This window comes from Xiphophorus couchianus, chromosome 12, assembly GCF_001444195.1.
Source record: "Xiphophorus couchianus chromosome 12, X_couchianus-1.0, whole genome shotgun sequence".
Taxonomy (NCBI): domain Eukaryota; kingdom Metazoa; phylum Chordata; class Actinopteri; order Cyprinodontiformes; family Poeciliidae; genus Xiphophorus; species Xiphophorus couchianus.
The window spans coordinates 21,324,744-21,349,174 of NC_040239.1; the positions used below are offsets into that span (position 1 = coordinate 21,324,744).

The following is a 24,431-nucleotide window of genomic DNA, read 5'->3' on the forward strand; positions in this document are numbered from 1 at the left end:
TTTTTTCTTACTGCCATCTATTTTTTGAAGTGCACCAGTCCCTCCTGGAGCAAAATGCTCCACAACATGACACTACCATCCCTGTACTTCCCAGGTAGATCAGTTTCTCTAGCATTCTCCCTTTTACCACAAACTTCATGTTTAGTTTCAGCAGATCACAGGAGATGTTACTAAACAAATTAAGGTATTTGACTTGTGTAAATCTGCAAACTGACTTTTTATGTTGCTCTTGAAGTGATTGCTTCTTCATTTTAGTCACTCAAGAGCATTGGTACTCTCTTACCAGCTTCTGCCAGAATCTTCACAAAGAGTTTTGCTTTCACCATCATCTCTGGGACACAGAATAAGCTTCCTTCCTTAATAGTGTGATGGCTGGGAATTCCCTCTGTGTTTATACTTGAGTGTATACTGCTTAACGGGGTGAACATGGCAGCTTCGGGGATCTGGAAATTGTACTCAAGAGTCAGACAGACTTATGGAGGTCTGCAATTCTCCCTTAAATATCTTGACCAATATTTTTTTGGTTTTTCAGTGATGTCACGCAGGGAAGCACTGTGTTTAATGAGTTACATTAAAATACATCCACAGGTTTGCAGAACTCAAATGGGAAAAAAACGTGTTGACATTTAAGCCATCAAATGCCTCCAAAGCTATGACATAATCTTCTGGGCTTTCCTGATTTGTTTAAAGGCACAGTATTATTAGTGTATTTAAAGCTCTCAAGGAAGTAATACAGCTATACAATACAGAACAATTATATGATGAGAAAAAAATAGATAAATTAATCATTTCTTACTCTAGTATCACTTTTTTCTATGGCTGTAGTAGACATCACTCTTTTCAGTGTAAATTGACCAAATTAGATGATGATAAAGTAAAATGTGTTAAGAACATGAACCTCATGTTAAGCTCTGCAGCATGTGTTGCCATCCACACTCCCCCCACACAGACTGTGCAGATTCAATCAAGGTTTTACAGCGACATTCATTTAACCACGGCATACAAATGCAAATGCACGACATGAGTCGAGGCACTCTGGTTGTGTGGTTCAACATCACAGCAAAACTGCTCTGTGAGGTACTTTGATGGAGCCAGATCAAAGGAGAGTGAAGAAGAGGTATTCAGTACCTCCAACAATAGCCCTCGGAACAGAGCGCCTGTAACTGGCTTATAAAATCACAAGAGCGCACAAAGATGAGGTTTTAGGATACAAATGCCTGTAAGTGAGCTGTATAAAAGGACTGTGGATTTATAGAAGTGACAAAACATTCAAATATCAAATGATGCTCTAGTTCCCATTATGCATGTCTACTCAGGCAATGTGAAAACAGACTTCCGACTAAACCTTTGCAACTCAAAATTAGCAGACAAAGCTGTCATTATCCTATTAGCATTATTATGTGATGAGTGATTCATCATATGAGATCTGGAATTGGATTCAAAATGTCCAAGTCTTTCTGTTCTCCAGTGGAGCATTTTCTTCTAAGATATTCCTGCAAATTCCTCTTTTTAGCTCTCATATCTTGAATTACTCTAATCACAAATCAGCAGTTTACAGCCTCTGCACTTTTGTTAGTTTTGTAAATAAACTTTTGAAATTGGCCCTGTGATGTCCTTGCATCTTTCCCCCCCACTTTCTTTATGTCATTTTTTCTTCTTCAACACTTTCCTCACCCTTCTCTCTCATATTTGTCCCACTCTCTCTGAACCTCTCTAGCATTGTGCTCCCGCTTTTCCCTGACTCCATTTTTATCCGCCACTCTTTGCACATCCCCACTCCTCCAGCCCTTTGAGCTCCCCTCTGAGAGCGTTACGCTGGCAGCTTTGCCCCACTTTTTCTTATTTTCAACTGAAAAATACCCACTGCCCTCCCTTTAATGAAAGCCATGCATTCATCGATTTAAAGCACAATAAATTATTTTCTTCTGTAAGAAAATTCTTCAGTGTTCACACTAAAGAATGTTAACAGCTGTCTTCCTTTGGAGAGGAGCAGAAAAGCAGGAGAGCTGCCTGACATATTTTTTCCCATCTCCCTGGGCATCTATTTTTTAGCTCATTTGCACTCTCAGCTCTCTTGTGATTTTTATGTCTTTTTTTTTTTTTACCTTTAGCAGGCGCACAGATGGCAGGAAGGCTGCATGGCACAGTTTCCTGATGGTCCAGTTAAGTGGTCTTGGTGCGTCCAGCTGGTTCATGGTGTCCACTCTTCACGCTGCAGCCACTGGTGCCCGGCAGCTTTCCCCGGCACCAGGATTAGTTCTGCCCCTCGAGGGGGGCAAAAATGGGACAGGGTCTCCAACTCCAACTGCCGAAAAACGTGCAAGTCCCAGGGCATGACCCTCGACATGCAACCATCAGCCGCCACCGCCACCACCTTGAAGCCTCGACTCCTCCAAGCCAGTAAACCTCTCACCCCTCTCCTCCTCCTCCTGTCCTCCCCTGTTCTCCAGCTCCCACAGATCCAAGGAATCCAAGGCAAGGCAAACCTGGCGCACCAAGAGCAGCTAAATCCTCCTCTGCAAGAAGCCGGAGTGTGCTCAGCCCTGGCGCGAAAAGATCCCCAGAGCGTACAGCCTTTCTCCAAACGCCAAAGCAAAGCACAGCAATGCCCAGCAGAGATGCAAGCCTGTGGTGTGACAGAGATGCAGGTAGAGAAAGAGAAAGTGAGGAAGAGAAGGAGATGTGGAGAGAGGAGATGTGAGCAGTGCGGTAAAGCACGGAGGGGAGAGGAAGAAGGATCGTAGCGCAGAGCGCATAAGCAGAGAGGAGACTTAGATTTGAGACTGCATGCACTCTCCTATCTCCAAGATGAAAACAGAGAGAATGGAAAAGAGAGAGCGAGAGATGGAGAGAGAGTGAAGAAAAAAAAAGAGATGGAATAATGATATCAAGCAAAACTGATGAACCAGCTGAAAATATGGAGAGAGGAGAGAATGATTGTTTCTGTACATGGAAAAAGGAGGAGTGATGGAGAGATACAGTGGTAGGAGGGCTGATGGAGAGAATGGGAAGAGAAGGAAGAGATGTGATGAGGCACCATGTGGAAATGGGTTGTAGCAGAGCCGAAGCTCTGTCTTACAGAGTGCCTTCAGATGGAGGCTGAAGATGGAAGCACATGAAACAAGTTGGTGCGGCAGCAACAGAGAGGAGTGCGACCTACTTAGAACCCTACTTAGCGACCTACGTGAGACATCATAATTATGCAGGAAATTCTCCAAAGTGGTTTAGAAACCTCTGACGGGACTGATGCTGCGACTGTCACTGTGGATAAAATCTTCTTCGTTGCCCTCAAGCATCTCTCTTTCGCCTTCGCTCATTTGCTGAAATTTATTGCACCAATTGACTCTTGCTTTCTTCCTGTGCACCGGTTGACACTTGTTTTTCAGCCTCTTTTGACAAAAGTGGGGTGGAAAAAAAGCTGGGGTTTTTTTCAGATGAAATAACCAGAAGAAAAAACAATTTCTCCAGGCGAGTTTGTCTTTAAGAAATACCTTAAGCTGATAACATCTACTGTAAAAGACAAATAAATAAAAAAAAATTATTGTAATAGTAACTATTCCAGGCATCACCTGCCATAGTATGGCCTTTTACGCTCCCTAATTGTCTGTGTCTGTAAGGACATGACAAGTAGCAATCAATTACAGCTGTTTTTTATTTCATTGGCTTTAAATCAGGAAATCAACTCATGACGCATTAAACTAAGAAGTCCAACCATTTTCACTCATCAACTGACAGCATTTTTTTTGAGTTTAGTAAAAACCAGATGACCTTTATGGAAATATGATTTGGCGCATAATTGCAGTTAGTTTTTTAAACTCCAACATTTTTGGGTTGCATTCAAAACTGCTACTTCTATCAAAAAGCACGAGGCATATTTATTTCTATTTTATATCTAAAAAAGAACAACTTGTTAAAAAAAAAGAACAAAAAATCCCTTGTTTATCTTACAAAGATACGCTAAAATAGTATAATCAGATTTTTGGGAACTCATAAACAGACTATTAATCCTCGGTTAATTGAAAAGAAAAAAAGTTACCGTTATGTTTCAAACCAAGTGATTAGTATCAGAGGTGGTTTCAACCTTTTCATCCGCCGTCCAACTTATTTAAAGGGAATATACAGGAATATAGAGGAATATACAGGTGGGCACATGTCATACCGGGCGGAGGCCCCAGGAAAGACCCAGGACACGCTGGAGGGACTATGTCTCTCGGCTGGCCTGGGAACGCCTCGGGATTCCCCCGGAAGAGCTGGAAGAAGTGGCCGGGGAGAGGGAAGTCTGGGCCTCCCTTCTGAAGCTGCTATCCCCGCGACCCGACCTCGGATAAGCGGAAGAAGATGGATGGATGGATGGATGGATACAGGAAGTATTGCAAGGTAGTTTAGTTCTGTTCAATGCAACACACTGGTAAGAGACCAAAGAGACTACAGGGAGAGATGTGTAGGCATATCTACGTTGAAGATAAAGGCTACAAGATAAAGATGCATCTAGAAATCTTGTGTTTAAATGGAATAAGATGAAAAACCAGTAATGCGATTAGCTCTTTGAAAGGAGACTGTTTTCTATGACATGTCAAGACGATTCAAGGTGAGAAACAGAGAGAGAGACTGAGATTTTCCTGCAGATCAGAGAAAGGTTGAGTAGAGCACAGCTTCTCACTTTGGGCCTCTTCCTTGTGATTCTATTGCCATCTGCAGAAATGCAGTACGTGCTGCTCAATGTGATAATGGTGGAGAAAGAGCTTGTCGTTCCAGGAAAACTGTTTATCCGCCATCATCGGTGGCCAATCTAACTAGTTTGCACATTCACTGCAGGCTCTGGGATGGGGAACCAGCTGTAGCCTAGCAGCTAGCAAGGGGAATGGAGAGAGCAGCGTGTACACAAGAGTGATTGATAGCGCTAAGACCCTCCTGCTGGCTCTGATTATACATCAGCTGTGAATTTCTGCAGATGGCTGTAGGACCATGGGGAGAAGACGGAGGACCTAGACTTTTTTTTTAACTACATGGTGACAGTTTCAACAAATATGTAAAAAACATATTGTTTATCAACGTTACATACTGCAACTTCCAAGGTATTATGAAAAATATTAGAAAGGCCAAAGTCTATATCAGCAGATCTAAGCTTTACAAAAATGAGATAACAGGAATCAGCCACAATACCCTACTCATTGCATCTCTATTGACCTCTTTCCTGTGACAAAAATAGCTAATTGTAAATAAAGGTATAAGGTTCATTAACAACCTTCAAAGCAAACAACGTGAGAGAAAATACAAACTCAAGTTGATCAGATAGACAAGTGGTAGAAAAAGAGCAAAATAAACTATTCAAGATGGTCTCCAAGGCCAAGATGGACCATTTTCTGATTACAACATCCGTTTTATTTTGAACCTCAAGAGATTCTATATAAGAAAACCTATTAGGGTTTCACTGTTGACAGAAAACACAAAAAAGCAAGACTCATTTACTAAGATGAGAGCGGGCAATCAGCCATGTTATTAAAATTGGACAAGTGAGACAAAACTGGAGATTTCACTTTGAGACCTTTGACATAAGCTTTATGTTTACGAAAGGAAAAATTACGTTTTCAATTAAAAATCCACAACACCTACTGTGGGCTGAGTGGGATTGGTTTTGTTCTGGGGTTGCTTTGCTGCATCTGGCACAGAAAACCTTGAAATTACACAGAGCACAATGAAGTTTCAAAACCACCAGGGCATCCTGGAGAGAAACACACTACTCACTGTCAGAGAGCTCAGCCTGTGCTGCAGGTCAAGGGTAGAAAAGGAAAATAAACTGAAACCACTCAAGAATGGCTGAGAATTAAACCTGGAAAATTCACATCCTCTCTGCGAGTCCAGATCCCAATAAAATTGGACATCTGTGAAAAGATCTGAAAATTACAGTGTGGAGATGCTACCCTTAAAATGCCAGGCAGTTTGCTTAGAAATAGTGGCTCAACTTACCTGTTGTCAAGTTCTGACATAGAGAAGTACAGAAATTACTTGCTAGCAGTTATTGTTCCCAAATGGTGCGGCCACAAAATATTAAATTATTTTATTTTTAGTTAATTACGTGAAGATTTAACTAACTCAATGATCAAAACCAAAGCGTGATTTGTCTTAAACAATTACATTTGAATTAATTCAGCTGATTTTGTTAGGTCATTTTTTTGTTCGTTTGTTTTTTAAGAAGGCTGTTATAGTGTCTGCATTTGTACAAAGTGATTTGTAATACAACATTCAGCTTGATGCTGATAACAAAATGTGTTTTTGTTAATGTACATATACTCCTTAATTATTTGGCAGAAAATTCACAGTTTTCATTTTGACATTTTTGAGCACTTAACAAGACTATTGTTCTGTCAGACATGGCCTCCTTTGCAAAGTGAATCAAATCTGAGGATGGTAATGTTTGACTGCAATGCAGTTTTTGACTGCAAACCTGGAAAATGGACAAGCTATTTTGGCTTTATCTCATCTGCATTTCTGTTTTGAGTTACACGTTTCAAGAGAAGTGTGATCTTTGTGACAGATTTGACACGTTTTCTTCATCTGAGAAAGCATTAACTGTCTTGTAAAATCAGAAAATTAAAAGCTCTGAAATTTCACAATAGGTTGATGACAATAGCATCTTAAACTGCTTTTGTTACACATACCATAACTCAATCAAGACATGAAGTCTGCAAAGACAAATGTTAGCAGTGTTACTGGAAAAAAATGAATCTAATTTATTACTTCTCTCTTGAGCACGTCATTATGTCACAGTATGACTGGATTCAAAATACATAGGATTTTTTCTTCTAAAGTATGCATATGCGATGCTGAACTTCAGGGTATTCAGAATTTTAAAAAGGCCTTTTCTTTTCATGATTTTTAAAGTGAACAACATCCCAATCTATTAGTGTATGCCCCAATTCCTCCTTTGAGTCACCATCCTGTGTTTAATCCTTGTTTTGAACCAACAGTTAATCACTGACATTAACAGCATCCACATCACCAACCATGCAGTCATTCCAAGTCTCTCTCAGCCGTCCGTCAGATCAGACATGGAGTGAATTTATGGACATAAAGAATAAAAACAAAAATAATGCCAGTCCAACTTCCCTACCCCTAACCCTCCAAGTCACACCTGTCCATTTTACTCTATTAAGTGGTTGCGCAAACGCAGCTCACTGAATCACTCTGCACTGCCCACATCTTGACCCTAGATGGCAGCCTTCAAATGCACATTATTCTCATCCATTTCCCAGCAACAGATTTCAACAGAAATAAAAAACAAGAGCAAAGCTGAAACATTAATGAACAAGAAGCTGTTCTTAATCAAAACGAAACGGGGGATTCTGCCGTTTTTTTTTATTTCAAAGGTATAAAAATATTTAACACAGTAAGTCGGGTCAACGTCATCTCCCTGATAAAAAGCTTAGTATAAATCATCAACAAAAGAGGGCATCTGTTTAACACGTGCACACAACACAGATGGTTTCTCATTTCTTCTCTCCTCTTGCTTTTCAAGGCTGCACTAATTATCACAATGTTAAAAGCTACTCGTGTCTTGGCACAGAACAAGACTTGACAAGATGAGATTTGATTTTCACACATTCATGTCTCCCACTGGGTTCTGTAAAGTGGAAGATGAAGAAATTGATTTACAATAAATTTACTGTAGAGCTTTCGGACGGAGCTTGCATAATGTATAAAAATCTAAACTTTACAATAAACTAAAAATGGTTTGTTATCACAACCAAAATGGATTGAGCAGGTCTCAGAAATTGTTCATGATAAAACCAGCTGGGACCTACAGATGATGTGTAGAAGTATTTAACCACACATGATTCATCTGCTCTACATGTCCTACTGAAGTTGACCCAGTGATATGGAAAAAATTTAAAATCTCAGTACACTGAAAGCAGAGCAGACAAATTCGGATCACAAGAAAATTGCAACGTGAACTAAAACTGGTCCGTCAGACAAAACACATGCAAAGCTCATACTACAAAACCTACAATGGTCTGCTGGAGCGTTGGCCCAAGCAGATTCACAAACCGCCCTCACTGGTGATATTATTTGTGACTCTGTGTCATATCAGTCACATAGTAGAATAAGAGATGCTCAAATTATGGCTTGGATCAGAGTAAATCAGAGTAAATCAAAGTGTAGTTTTGATAAAGAATTTCTTTCTGCACTTTTTCTTGATTGACTTGCCCGTATGGTTTGACTAATGGAAATTATTAATAAAATTAGCCTCTCAAAAAATGCTACAGTTGAAATGTAAGTCGGGAGGTTTTAAATAGAGAATGATGGATAAGATTTTATTTGAAAAAAAAAAAAAAAACAGGGGGCATGGTGTCATTGGTGACACTTCTTGATATTTATTCATTATTTCTAGTGGGAGTTTCTTTTTTTTTTTTTTAAACAAAAGCAGTCTTTTATTGATGTGATCCAGAGCTGTATATACATGATAAATTCAATAAATCAACATTTCTGTATGGAAAGGGCAAAGCATGGCACGGTAAGAAACCTGGCTGTATCTGGAGTATCTCCGCTAGCTGACCATGGGCCGAGTCTGTAGGAGTCGCGTGGGAGAAGTTCTCTGACATGAAAAGGTTTTGCCTTTTGTCAGGTTCAGCATCTATCTGAGTAATGATGACAGTGCGGTGCTTTTTCACTGTGTATAAAGATTGTAAACTAAATGACAGACAAGGACAGAGAAAGATGAAAAGAAAAGCAGAGACATGAGGACGGATACCTTTTTCTTGTTACAATGAATGGTAGGAAAGAAGCAGAAGTTGGTAATGTCTGACAGCTGAGAACACAAAATTCATAAGACAAGTTGAAGCAGCTCATGAAAGCCACAGTGTTTCGAGAGGAATGTAGTAATCTAAAACATTAAAATACTTGGAAAAAACAAAGAAACCTTAGAAAAAGAACATTGAGCTGCCAAACTGTGATTTAGTAAAATCGTCAGCCTTTCACTGAAACAATACATTTCAACAAAAAAAGTAGTCTGAACGTTGAAAGAGTAGATTTAAAAAAAAGATGTAAAAGTATTTTTCACATAGTCAACATAAGCTTTTTTATATAAAAATAGACTTGATGTGTGTTTTGCACAATTTCAGTGTAAAGACATAACAGGTTTTACCTAATATTTGAAAAAAAAGTATTGTTCTTTTCATCAAAAATAGTAGTTCTTGAGTGTCTCTTTCTGCTAAAAAATATCAAGTCCAATAACAAAAGAACTAGTTTACATTTTTGTACACAACAAATCTTGTTGCAACTACTAGCTTAAACAAAAACTATGCTGTATTTACAATCTCTGCCTATGTGACACTTTACAATAGTGAATGGAAAGCTTTTAAAGATGCTTTAGTCCGTAAATGCAAAGAACACAAACTATCATCTGCTTCTAGCAACCAATGGCTTTCTATTGACACATGAGGAAGACATGAGGAAGGATGGAAGAAAAGGACTCGGGTAGAAAGACAGAAGGAAAATGGAACAAGGCAGGGAAGAATGAAAGGACAAAAAGTAAGTAGAAAATGAAATGAAGTAAATATGAATATATGGTTTTGACATGTTGGCATCAAGAAAAGCTGTTCTGTAAACTGACTATGTTAAGGTTGAATGTTTTGTTTGTTTGAAAAGTAACTGATAAGAGAAGACCTTCCTTCTGTTATCGCTCTGTAGACTGGCATTATTTGCTTAATAGTGACACCTATTGTTTGGAATATGAACTGTGGCAAAAAACAAGGCAAAAACGGCCTGGGTAAAAACACCATTTTGTTTTTGGTTTTTTTTGGTGCTTTATATATTCCCCAGTTAAACTAAATATTAACAACAAATTTACTATGGTAATTGAAACTAGTGATGGTTTGATCAGCATTCCATAAAAGCTGGTTTATAAAACTACAGAAGAATGAGGTAATCAAAACTGATGTGATGTAGGAAGAATGGAGAGAACGATACTCAGATAGATCTCCTTTGTGCCACATCGACACCATATTCTAATCCTTCACAATCTATTTTTATTTTTTCTAACCCCACTACCTTATTATATATTTAATTGTGAGCATTTTACCAGCACTGTTCCACTAATGTCAACAAATTTATTAAGCTTGAAGAATAAACAAAGTTGTACTTAAGCATCAACAATGCAATTCCTCATTAACCATTATCTGAAAACCTGGCATACGAATGATCAACTGAGAGACGATGAATCTCTCAGCTTCTGTGGATTTTTTCCCCCAGTTTCTTAAAGGCATCAGTTTCACAGACTGCCTGTCTCCTGTCGGTGTTTTTTAAGTCACTTACTTTTCAAAAACACTTCCTTTTTTCTTCCTCATGCACAGTTTTGCCTGAATAAATCTGAAATACACTGCACGCCGTGACAAGATATGTCAAATTTTTACCTAATGGCTTATAGAGAATCACCTTGTCGGTGCAAAAATATTTTACGTCAGTCAAATTGGAAAGCATATGGCAATTTACTAGAAGTGCGAAAACAGATGGGAATAATGTGTCTAAGTGAGAGGCTGCTGCTTCTGCAGGGCATCTAAAGGTCCAATTTAGGTCTGATGGTTACCTAAGCTATCCTTTGCAGGCATGTATGATTCCCTTAATTAGGTATCTTTACATGGTTGAATGGCTTGCAGGCCAAAACTAGGTACTTTAATACACAAAAGAAAATACCTTTGTAACAAAAAACACTTAAGTGAAAAGCAATGAAAGATCTTTGGATATCATGCAGTCTTTTTTAAAAATACAAGACAAGTGGGCTTATTTAAAAGAAAATATAAGCAAAATAAGAGATGACTTTTTACTTTCACCCTGTACTGCAATCCGTTTAGCTCATCTAAACGGATAACCTTTACACACAGTCTGATTTATGTGGCAACTAAAATCACGGTAATTTGGGACCATAAGAGCAGATTTAGGTGGCTTCATGTGAAAGAAATGACTGGTCATAATCTGCTGTAGTTGTTACTGGCAGAGTGGGAGCATATTTTATATCCACTAACAGAATGTGGGTGTTCTGCAGCTCATTTACTCTCTTAGACATCTTTGCAGATAAACCGTGTGACACCACCCATCTGCACCATGACAGAAGTGTGAAGGAAGCCCATTTCCACCTGTCAATCGAAAAGGAATTTGCTGTGAAGTTGATCGCTCATTGAAAATGTGAATCTCTTGGCTTGCATCGTGTTAAACATGCAGTGTCAAAATTAGAATGTTATAGGATTACATCTCTTATTTCTTTTTATACAACATACTATTGGGGACAAACCTAGGATGATATTTTATAGGTATTTAATAAGATACAAGTAATTTGGTGCCAACTCATCAAGGTCTCCCTGCTTCATTAGCTGCTTGGAACCAGCACAGCGTTCTGCTGAAGGATTGCCCTATCTTTAGCTCCATCCATATCCCTGCAAAATCTGATCAGCCTTGTGGTCCCTGCAAAAGAAAAGATTAGCATCTTCTCCACCCATCTAACTCTGAATGTTGTCACCAAATTTACTGAATAAAACTCATAGCAACCAAATTAATCTCCATGTCAAGATTACACAGCTTTTCCCACTTGTATGAAATTTTGCTGGGAGAGAAACTCACATTTGTGCAGCAAAGGAAAAAAATTGTGTTACTAAAAGCAGTTGTGGTTCAGGCTGTAATTTTCTATAATGTGCTACATCCATCAAGTGGACACATACAAAATGACACTGTCAGCTCTTTGGCAAAAAGGTGGTTGTTAACAAAGCTGTGTGTGCTGGATTCACGATCCCTCAAAAGCCTTTATCTTCTTTGGCTTCCTCCGCCTCTCCTCCCTGGAGGATGCTCAGTAAGTGACAGTTCAATACCTCCCTTCATATGCACTCAAACACATCTATGCACACACACACCCAAAGACCCCCTGCTCCCTTTGCCTCGGAGAGGCAGGAAGACTTCTGCTGTGTAGGGTACACTCCTCCATCTGGAGAGAAGTAATTATTATCAGGCTGTGGGATGGAACTACAGGTAGACATGCTCAGGCTTGCACACAGCTGCTTTCAAAGTGTGTTTTCACTCCACCAGTTCTTACAACTCCCTATCAATCACTATTTGCCTATATATTATAGTCATAGTGGTGTTAATAAGATTGCAAAGCCATTTCTTACCCTTCTTAAATCAAGCTAAGCCCAATACAACATTGTTTGACAATAAAGTTATAGATGAAAGAGGCAGAAAGTTAATGCAAAGCTGATGAGAGTCTGAGTTTGCACTCGAGGTAGTCACAGAATCTAATTGGCATGCATGTGTGAAGTGGGGAACAGTGTATGTTGCACATTGCTAGGAATCAGATAAGTGATAACTGTGTTGTTTAGAGCACATTGTGTGTAAGCACACGCCCACACGCTGGTGAACTGCCTCCGATTGTTCCGCGAGAAATATCAACACAGAGCAGCAGCATCACAAAGACGCTTGTTTTCTCTGATAACACTTTTACAATCTGTTTGCAACAGATCTTTGCAATTCCAAACACAGCTGATAAATGAACTCACATACCTGAAATCAGTTGTTCATTTTTTATCTTTGATACTCTGCCTCAAGCAGCTCTGTGCAATGTTCCCAGCATACCAACGACTGATGGCAAGTGCCATGCATTATCAAATCAGTCAGAAGAAACAGAGTCAGAAGATGGTGCTAATTAAAAATAATGACCTACGGGCAACGTTTATATCCCAAACACCTGAACTGTTCATTTGTACTGATTACTATAATGCCTTGGTTGTAAGATTCAGTTACTACGGTATTTTGATGCAGTAGCATGACAAAGCATCTCTGCAATATCTAATGTTTTGAAGAGGATTTAAAGTAATCATAGGTTATAAGTGAATATCCCATGCTTAGATCATCTAATCAAGCACTGCTTAACACTTCATTTAAAAATTAAAATTGAACTGAACAAATACAAATTTTAAGAGACATGACAGTTCACTTAAAGTGACCCAAACATGCTGAAAAAGGAGAACATCAATCATAGAAGCAGCCAAGAAGTCCATGTTAACTGTGTAGGAGCTGGAGAAATCCACATCCCCGTCTCTTGAAGCTCCTGTTCTTTGAAACACTCCACCGTAAGCATGTCATCACTTTAATAACGTTCCTGCCAGGGTTGCACAGAGTAGTTTGTATGATGCAAAGTTCTTCCAGGTGTTTAGTAAAAGCTGCAGAAGAATAAACGATTTCTCAAACATGAAGCAAAACATGGTGAGGAAATAAATCAGTGAGGTTTTTTACCCAATACCTCACTGCCTCTTTAAAGCCAAAGGATGGAAGAAACTATGACAATGACTCATATGAATACTGTACAGTTGAACAAGTTATTGTATTAACTATTTGATATCTCTACAGCTATTCTTGCATGTATTGTCATTTAGACTGATGGATCTGCCTCAATATTCCTGTGAATTTCAAATTCAGTTTCCAAAGACTTTGTTTCATTTTATCCCGTTTTTAAAGAATAAATGGAAAGATCCACTATGAATGTGTGGCTCATTTTAAGCAGTGGTCAGGTTTTAAATATGGGACCTGGAGCTGCATAATGTGCCACTCTCTTCCATACCTTTCTAGACCTGATAATATAGTGGTGAATACAATTTGATCTCATTCAACATGAAGTCGTGCAGAGTACTTAAAAGCACATCACACTACTATTAGAAGCCAACTATAAAGAATTATTGCGATATTTTAACTATTTTAAATGCCTGAAGGTTAAAAGAGAGATCACAAGAGATTAGTCAGTTACAGTAAAGCCTGCAGCACGCTCTGTTTGTGTGTAGGTGTATGGAAATTACAAAAGGGCATTCATGCACCAGCAGTTGCAGCACTCAGTGTGGCACAATTATGGGCACTCTCTCTTTGTTATTGTAGATGAATAATATACAAGAGCCACTGGTGGTCTTTGAAAAGACAATAATTTTCTAGTAACAAGTGCCCCCTACCCCTTATAGATCCAAATAAATCATTTGATTATAATGCATTAGCTTGAATTATACAGTTTGTCATTCTGACTGACGACACTTTGAGGAACGCCTAATTTATAGTTTTCTTCGTAATGCATATAAGATTAAGTAAATAAGTTTATAGGCAGAGCAGCTATTTTCAATACAAGTTTTTATAACTATGATACAATTACATATTACTTTTTATAGGAAAAAAATACATATTTTTACTTATAATTTTTTTTCTAATAACCAATTACATTGTAGGTAATCATTTAATAAATTATTTATTGAATTGTAGCCCTTTTGTACTTGTGTCTCATAAACTAATGCAGACATAAAAGAGTAAAAAGCTTTTTACCCTCATTTAGCTTAATAGAATGCTTTACAAAGCGAAGCAAGCATACTAATATGGTGCTTTTGAGTTTCAAATTTGCATTTTATATTAATGCAATGTCATGTTTAACAGACAAACAATAGATGAGTATATTCTGTGGACCAGTGATAAGCCCAACAACACTTAGACTTTAAAAATCAAGTCACTTTTCTTCCAGTTGAAGGATGACAATCGTACGTCTGATCTACAAGCTTAAATGTCAAGCTTCTTTAAAAATAAAACGTGCTAAAGTGTGTGTGGTGGTGGAGGAAAGGGGGGTTCCTGTGCTTCAATTCTTTGTTCGAGAAAGGAGATAAGTGTGACTAAGAAAATCTCTACTGTCCCTGTGAGACACACCCGTCTACTATCGACTGAGGAAAGGATTAGAGATTTGTGTGAGGTGAAAGAAAAAAGAGTGAGAACAAGAATAGCCAATAACAACAAAGAGAAAAGGTTTCTGCAATGAAGAGAAGTATTGTCGCTAACATGGACACTATAAGAGATAAACAGCTGAGACAAATCAAATGTAATTGCAAGATTACGTTTGATCTTATAATATATTACAAGATTGCATATTTTTAAACGGCTAACCATCTAAGCATCTCAATAAAAATACATGTTTTTATTTTTTGTCTGACATTAACTGATAAAATATTTTATGACATAATTAAGTATAAATCAGAGCACCAACAATGCCTTGCAAGAATAAACCCAAGTTTTTTTAAGTTTCTACAATATCTCTGTTAAAAGTAGTATTAATATATGGGTTTGAAAATGAAGGGAAGTGTTATGTACCACTTTCACAGAGGACTGTGTGGTATCAGAGTGTGACATGCCTCAGGTTGGGTTTAAGGCTGCCTTAAATGCTGCAGTATGCTGTACTTTAGAGGTTATCTGGGCTGTGGCAGAGCAGCTGTGTGAGTGGAGAAGAAATTGTCACCAAGATGAAAGACAACCCCTGTAAAGCTGAGTCAAATATGCCAACCCCTGCTGGACTACCTCTGAATAACAATTTGCTCTGTAGGGAAACAGGCTCTTAAAGGTGGGAATCACTTAAATGGTGCCTCAAGTCACTTAAGATGAGAACACATCACCACTGGCTTTTTACGTTTTCAAAATAGCATTTTATAAAATCTTTTGTTCTGGATCCAATTCTATCTGTTCTTTGATGAAGCATTTTCCTTATATTCAGCACTTTTAAAAAATATATATAAAAAACATTTTATGTTTTTTTTTATTTAAACAACTTGGCGTCAAACAAAGATAACAAAAGTACATTCGAAGGGTAGCTTTTAAACAATTGTTTCATTCAACGATTGTACTTTGTGGAAATGGAGTTATCCTATTGTTAAATAGTGGATTTAATGCAAATGATGTAAAATCAAATTTACCATCAACAGGAAGCCTGATTACTAAACACATGCAGAATAAAAACAGTACTTTAATAGATCAGGCTTAACAACAACAAAAAGACTCAAAGACATGCCCTGCTTTGAAGGAAGATGAGAAAAACACTAACATTTGTGGCTGACCTTCCAAAACCAGTCCAACAACTAATCAAGGAAATCACAAAAGAAGTCAAAGGAACATCAAAAGACCCGCAGGCCTCACTTTCTTCAGGTAAGCTCAGTGTTCATAAGTGTGTTATGCAAGACCAAATCACAGCTGGAAAAACCAAGACAAAAAGTTACATATTATGTCTTTTACATAATATGTAAAAAACGTACATATTATGTAGAGTGATGGCATGAGGAGGCAGGAAATAAAGAGATACTTCTTCACAGTTTCATTTCTATGTAAAAATTGTGTCCTGAATATTTTAGCAGTCATTGCGCCACTTCATTTTTTTACACATTTGAGTTGCTTATGTTCCCTTGAATGAACATCTGTTTAATCTGATTGTATTCAGCCTGCGTATTATATTAGGAACAGCAGAAACAAGTGGAAAGCCATCTGTTTGCAACAATATCTTTTATGTCAGGAATAAGAGGAATCCATCAGTGAAGTCGCCTCCTGAGAAAAGTGACGTGATTGGGCCTATTTCTTTCGATTGACACTTTTTCTCTCTGTAGACTGGCAGATTAGTGCAGGACCCACCTGGTAATACCGTCGACTCACAAGTCCATGTCAGCCCAAAGCTCAAAGACATGTACTCACACACACGTGCATATACACACACACCAAGCACACAGAAATCTATAAATTCCAGATTAGCTTTAGTGCTTGCCGATCTAATCTTCTGACTCAACAGAGCACTGCAGACATGGCTCAGTGTCAGAAACCAACATAATGAACAGTCACTTATTTCAACCTGGTGCAACAGCCTAGACTTCTGACTTGCTTTTTTTCCAAACAAAATCCCTCTTTCTTCAGCTCTCTGTGTGACTCTAAGAGATCAAGCTTAGAGTAAAACCTTCAAACAGACAGGTTTTTAGTTAGATGTTAAAAATGTAATAAAATTCTATTCTGTTTCTATTAAAATCACAAAAACACATGGCTTCAATAAATAATTAACATAAAAATTGATTAGCGCTATTAAAATCTTAAATCATCTATGAACCAGATGTTTTTGAAGGAATTGTATTAGACAATGATCTCTACTTGAACTAAACATTTGGCCTAACTTACAAATACTAAATGTAATTTTTCTTACAAAGACACCGCAGCACCAACTGTCTGATTGCCGACTGTCTGGCACTCTCATTTAGGATTTACAGAAATACTGGAAACTTATTTTCAGGTTTAAAGCAGGATATAACTGCATTTGATTTTTTTTCAGTGAGATAATTCTGGAAGGACCTCTGAATACTGTTCTTGCCAAAATTTTAATTCAAATTTTCTTTCAAACTTCTTAAAAATGGTCCATCCACTTTTGAAACAGTTGAAATCAAAGCAGCTCAAACATTCAAGTCTTAAACTGTCCATGTTACCATACTGTGTGGCAGCGTAACAAACCTAGCTCCACAGCCCTGTGGCAAAGAGACCCCTGGGTATAGATTTAATGGCGATCATTACAGCCTAACTGTCTACACCGGGTAATACATATCAGGATCTGCTCATCCTCAAAGCCCAGGGCTCGTGGCATCAGACAGCGGAGCTTCAAAGCCACAGTTCAAAGGTAGCATGCTACACAAATTTTAGATCAGCAGCTCTCCATTCAAACACATTTACATGGACAGAAAATATTTACATTTACATAAAAAAGATCATTCTATATTTAATGAGAGCTGAATGTTTTGTTTGTACTTAATATGGTCTCTGTAAAAAAGGACAATCTTAGTGGTTCCTGCACAAAACTAATGGGCAGATATGCCAGCTCTGCTGCTGTCAGAAAAAAATTAGAACATTTCTATGAAGCATAATGTTGAGCTTAAACTAAACTCAAAAGCCAATTATGTTTTGCTGGTTTCCACTTTGATTACAGGATGAGACGTGTGAGCTCAGCAGGGGATAGTGACAGATTAACTGAGTTAGAAGGTAGTCATTAATCCAGGGAACACTTTCAAGGTTGGTGAATGCGCGAGTCGGGGTGTGTGTGTGTGTGTGTGTGTGTGTGTGTGTGTGTGTGTGTGTGTGTGTGTGTGTGGAGGGGCTGAAAGGCGTTGTTTTCTGCTGAGTTTAAAACCTGGATAAATTACCCTCAAGTTAGCTTACTGACCATAGGGAGGTATTTTACTTCATAGCATCTACACTGAATTAAAGTTTAGGTGGAACTGCTGATTTATTTTTTTTTATCCCGAAATGTATCACTTGTATGCTTAATGTTGAATTCACCATTCAGAAAGACAATGCCTAATTTCTGATGTTTGAGACTAAAAGGCAAAAGCTCTGTGGTATGTAGAGAATGACAATGTGGTTTTCAAGAAATTCAACTTAGATAAAAGTAAAACAAAAAACTTATTTGATGGAGCACACACAAAAGAAACAGTAATTTAATGTGGGCTGTCTGATGGTAGCTGTTTTGGAGTGAGGCATGACTGAGCATCGCTCAATGCATTTTTGTCTACTCGGTCTCTCCACCTCTATTCCTCTCTAGGATGAATTAGCGGAGGAAATTCAGAGCAAGGCCGTTTAGAAAAAGGTTTTAGAGGAGCTTTGATCAGGAACCCATGCCGGTAATCTGACAGATCCATAAGGGGAGCAACTGAAATAATGTCCGTTTGCGAGAGGCTATATTTGGCTTTGGCATGTCACCATGCCATGTGTGTGAATTGCTCCACCCTGCGCTAATGCTTAGCAATGCAAAATATCCCCCCTCTTTACATATTTTTATTGGGGAAAAAAAAGAAATCTATGTATAATTTTCTTTTTAAGAAATCCCAGTAAATTACATGGAAGTTTAAATGTCTGTTGTACTGTATTTCTAATGCAGCACATCTGCAAACGTTTTTTTTTTTTTTTTACTTCTTCAGTAAACTCTAAAAAGTTCCCTTAACTGAACAACTCTGTTCCATCACTTTGACATAATGGAAAATGACTCAATTCTGACTCATTAGCACAAACAGTATTCTTTTACATTTCAATTTCACCAAATGATCCAGAACTCTTCATTGTAAACAAGCAATTACAGGGATGCAATATTACTTCAACCTCTCATAAAATTACCTGGAGAGAAAAAAGAGAGATAAATGTGTCTGGAGACAATCACACTGAACAATTTTATCTGTGAGAAAGAAGGAGGAATGGGGACTATCCAAGTATATGCGTTATTGTCTGGCATTTTCAAAATGAGAAAAATAAAGTTGTGTAGGATGTGGTATTTCATCTACAAACAAAAAATCTGCCAGCCTCTATTTTTTTCCCTATTTTTAACTGTTTAACCAGACAACGGCAGTGAGAGCAGGCAAACTCACAAACAGTTCAGAACAAGTTGGCGGGCTGCAACAAAACAAGTCAACTGGAGTCAAACAGCAGCAGCACTGACGGGTGTTTTTTAAGGTCAGAAAGCACCGTCCCATCCCACATGTTCATACCGCTTCCACAAATAATGGCTCTCAGGTCATTGGTGGTCATTCGTCAGTGAGGTGAGTTCACAAAGCATTGAAGACAGCAACAAAAGCATGCAGCCTTGCTTTCGTTGACTTTTAATGGTCAGAGTTCAACATGGCCTTTCAATGTGCCAGCTGGAAAAGTTCACCATTCACATCAATTCTTCAAATGCTGGAAAAGGTCTTCTTAGCTAAGCCACAATAAAACAGAGGTATTGCCCTACTTCTGTATGTGAGGAAAAGTAATTTGTAATTTGTTACACCTTCAGATATCAAAAGTACTTATGGCTACTCAGTTCTCAATCTCCTCCTTTGTCTCCCACACACACAAAAACAATCCCATAGAAGCAAGTGCCTAAAGAGGCTTTGCCTCCTCAGCAATTTCTCCCACTATCCAACACCTCCCACCGTGTTCCCCGTTTAAACAAACCCTGCATGATACTTCAGTTGTTTCCAAAGCTACTGTTGCCACGTATGTCAGTCAACTCCTACATTATCGCAAACCATCACCACCATCAAATAACCTGCTTATTTTCACCCCCGGTCTGCTGCCAAAAGGTGGATTAAGCCGATTAAAATGTTGAGGACTTAGCTGTGCAGGCATGCCACCAGCCTATAGTCTCAGATTTGTTATAACTCCGTTTCTCAGGAGTGCTAAGTGAAAGTGAAATGAAAGTCTTAGGTGTGCGCATGATGGTTACAAAGAGACGCCAATTACAGAGTTTAAATTAGATTCATAGCAGCACAAAGGAAATGACGGGACATAAAATCTTACGGCATTCCATCACGGTTTGTTTCTGGAGGTGTTATGTTGCCGGTTTGCTTTTAGTGTTGAGGTTGAACGTAGTAAAGGGAAAGATGTGCCCAGAGATCACATCTGTCTTTGTCCATCTGCCACCCACTGGCCTTTCTCCAGATGGCTCTCGCATTTCCCTTTATCACTGGCTCTTTAATTTACCTTAATCATAATGAGCTCTACTCAATAGGTCAATGATTTACAAGCCAGCAGTTGCTCAGCCTTGTTTACTCTCTTTTTTTTTTTTTTTTTTTTTTTTACAACGTATGCCTTTAGGAAGAATTTAAATAAATACTAAACAAAATTCAACCTAGTTTTCAGATTCTCTTAGTGCCTTGCATTCACACTACTTGAGCCTTTTATCACGTCACAAACCATAATAACCACCGCTTTTAATGTGTTTTATAGGAATGTCATGTGATAGACTGACAAAAAGTAGTGCATATCTACAAAGTAGAAGGAAAATCATACATGATTCAGATTTTTTTTCCCAATAAAGTAAAATCTGAAGTGTGTTGTCCCTCTGTATTCAGCCTTCCTAAGTCAATACAATGCTAAGCCACCTCCCACTGAAATTACAGTTACAAATCATTTGAGGTGAGTCGAAGTCTGCTTTGCACAGACTGATTAGGTTTGCACATCCTCCTTAGCAAAAGAGCTTAAGCACAGTCAGACCTGATAGGTAGATTCTGTGAAGAGACATGTCTTTTTTGATACAGTTTCGATTCAGTTGCATTTAGGTCTGAACTTTGACTGGATGAGGGTTTCACTCTGTTTCGCTGTATTCTTTGTACCTTACAAGGAAAACCATGTTCCATTGAGGGGGTGCTGCTCGTTTAGGGTAAGAGCACTCTTTTACATGTTCGTTGCCAATCTTTCACCAGAGAGTGGCAAGAGAATCGACAGATTCTCCCACCTGAGGTGTGGATCTCTGCAGCTCTCCCAGGGCTAACATGGACCTCTTGGCAGAGTATCTAGTGATGCTCTTTGCCTGGTCTCTTCATTTAGTTTGCAGTTGTGTCATGCTCTTTTCATTTTCAGATGAAGGATTGAACAGTCGTCTGTGAGATGTTCAAAAGTTGGGATATTGTTTTAACGTAACTTGGCTTCAAACTTCTGCTCAGTTTTATCTCTGATCCATGTTCTTGGTCTCCATGACGTTTCTTCACTTCTAGAGTTTGCTGTGATCAAGCAGATGTAATGTATTACTTCACAGGTCAGAGTTAGCTAGTTAGCTAAGACTTCACAATTGCTGTCACTAGGTTTTTTTGATAGCTGTATCCTGTTTCTGTAGGGATCTATGCTCAGTGTTTTGAATATTTATGCAATTTAAAACCAGAACATTCTTTGTTTCACACACATACGAGCAAACTGATGAAGCCATTTGCATGATCTGAATCATAGGCACTGATTCTGTGGGTGCTTCGGGGTTGGAGCACCCACAGAGATTCACGGAAACCCACGTGTGCCAGGCAGATTACATTTTTATTGATTTGCTAATGACCACATCCACGAGTCATACAAGCATGGTGATCACCCACCAGCGGGAACATAAATCGGTGCCCGTGCTCTGAATAAATGTTAACCAGAGTTTGTTTGTCCTTCTAAATCTAAGATGAGACACAAAGGCAGTTCTGAGCCTAAAACAGCACCTCTGAGTGCTGATGCCATTTGCACACACTTGAACCATGCACTGTACGCATTTAGGGAAAAGTCTGCCAATATTTACGTACTGTACATTTATGAAAGCTAAAACCAGAGCAAATTGCATCACATTCACAAAGACCAGAGCTGTATGCATTATGCAGATTACTTGGATGGAGTGTTTAGCAAGAACAATGCAAAATAACAAATAATTTAAAAGAAAATAAATGCAAAATAGCAACTTTAGCAAGACACACTAAAGAATCTCTGGTCCTGTTTTCGGTTTTCCTGAGGGTGAGATAAGGATCTGATAGTTGGTGGGCTTGTGTGGGAGCAATGGAGACACACAGGTAGCATTCGGTGAGTAAGCTGTCATCACGCAAAACAAAAAACAGACCCTGTTTCATTTCTTAATTAAAATAGACACTGTAGGATATTTGCAACTTCATACATTTATCTTGACTTTTTGTTCATTGTCTCTGAACCAATCAATAAAAGACGTATCATTCCATTTAATTATAACAATGTTGAGATTATTAAATATTGAGATTTTGTAATTTTTAAAGGTTTTGTTGGCTCTAGTGGCCTTTATTTGAAAGTAGTTTGACAGGAAACAGGGTAATCAGAGAGGGGGAAGACATGCGGCAAACGTCGCCAGGCCGGGAATCGAACCTACGACCACCGCTACAAGGACTAAGGCCTCAACGTGGGTCATGCTTTGCCCCTGCGCCACCACAGCACCCCGAGATTTTGTAATTTAAGTTTCAGTAAAATGTTGATATTTTTTAATTAATCTCTGATCACTTTGGAGTCTGTTGTGTTTATGGATTAAGAGGAATAGTGTAACCTGATTCAAAATAAGGTGCAAATTTCCTCCAAATACTTGACTTTCTGGGTATACTTGCTTCTGCATGTATGCAAGCAGCCTGCTTTGTGAATCACTTTTGAAAACAAAATGCACACAATCAGAGCAAAACAGCTGGAAAATATGAAAGAGATTGCACTGCTTTGGGAATCATCTCTATACTGTAGATAGCCGAGTTTCAGATCTTCTAAGAAATCGGGGTAAATAATACATTATTATATACAGCAGCTGACAGATCCCTGGAAAATCAATAAAACTTTATGGAGGAGGGGGAGGCTAGCAATGAAAACTAAATAAATACTCATAACTCTACCCAATAGTTGAGTCTTGAAAAAAGGTTTGTCCAAAAAGATGACGCCAGATCAGCCCTACATCTTTTCATACACGTCCTGGTACTTAAAATCCAGGAATAAGAATGCAAACTAGTTAAAACACCATCTGCTGCAGCTGTCTGGATCATGTTGAAAGCTGCCCGTCTTCACTTGTCCTTGAATCATTGTCTTGCCAGGCAAGAGTCACTTCAGGCTTTAGACACAAAGGTCAAATTTTCCTACAAGATCTGCAAGCTTCATTAGACTCAACAATGACCACAAACACTGGAGGTTGTAGTATTACCTACATGTCAACTGCATGTCAGAGTTTAATCATTTTAACATAAAAAAAAACATATTCTACATCTCCGCAGTAAGGTTTTAGAGAAAAGCGTGCTCTTGCTATTATGGAGAAACCAAAAAAGTAAATGTTCAAGTAAAACTTTAGAACACTTAATCATTTTATGTTTGAAAGCAATTTGGTAGAAAAAAGAAAAAAGTAGAAAGGATCGAAAGGCATATTCTTTGTCTCCAGAGAAACCAACTCTGATCTTTTCTGCTTTCTGTTTCATTAAGTAAAATCAGTTTCTGTTCATTATAATGAGACTCTAACTAAAATAGCCACCCAGCATCAGCTTTATTTATCAATGGGAAACAAAAGTATCTCGCACAACAATGGTAATAAAAGTTGTCTTAAACATTTTTCACTTCCCAATAAGCTCTCTTCCTGTAGAATGGTGGACATCAAATTGCACTGAAATGAGCATGTAGCCTTTCCCAAATGTATACTGTAGGTAGTCTATGCTTTCCAATTAAATACTAGAACTAAAATAAAAAAACGGTAAAGATTTAATAAGATTCGAGTTTTCAAAGTCATCAAAAAAAAAAGAGAAAGTTAAGAAAAATTCAATTCAATTTGGCTTAAGTTGTGTTAGAATTGAATTCAATTTAATGTAGTAATTGTGGATGTTTTTTTCTTCATAAACATTTAATGATGTGGTGAGAACTGGAATCAGAGACAAAACAAAGTTACAGTAAGTTTTTGTATCTAATGAAAACATTTCTGTTGAGATCACAGTTGGATCTCGATTTAAAGGCTATGTGTATACTGGAGCAATTTTTAATTCATTATTTTACTTTACTAACATGAAGGAAATTAAAAGAAACACATAATTAGCAGCAGTGAGCCTAATCAGAGCAGATAACAACCAATGAGCAAGAGGAACCAAACAAGCTTTGGGAGCCTTTGCTGTCCTGTTTTCATGCTGGGAGAGAACACAAGGGAGGAAAAGCTGTCTGAATTCTGGCCTAAAAGGTTCCACTGATGAAGCTCATTACTATAAAACTGAACTGTGAAGCTGTGAAAGTCTTTAACATTACCATCTCAAGAATCCTTGCAGAACACAGTAGGCAAAGCACAGACATTTAAACCAAAACAACATTTTACTTGTTTGTTTATTTTAACAACGGTGGGT

General features: G+C 38.2%; 1 protein-coding gene across 17 annotated transcripts in view; it reads right to left on the reverse strand.

The window, feature by feature from the left end:
• The window catches only part of trpm3 (transient receptor potential cation channel, subfamily M, member 3), a 154,311-nt gene that overhangs the window by 126,045 nt on the left and 3,835 nt on the right, over nucleotides 1–24,431 (reverse strand). For 2 of the 17 annotated variants that reach the window (XM_028032758.1, XM_028032755.1), the window contains exon 1: nucleotides 2,106–3,137. The exons of 11 other annotated variants lie outside the window; for them this stretch is intronic. In XM_028032758.1, the coding sequence (XP_027888559.1) occupies nucleotides 2,106–2,195 (90 nt within the window). In that variant the 5' untranslated portion in view covers nucleotides 2,196–3,137. Of the gene's footprint in view, nucleotides 1–2,105; nucleotides 3,138–24,431 lie in introns of those variants that run through there. 4 more of the 17 variants (XM_028032762.1, XM_028032757.1, XM_028032764.1 and 1 more) reach the window with 3 other exon arrangements.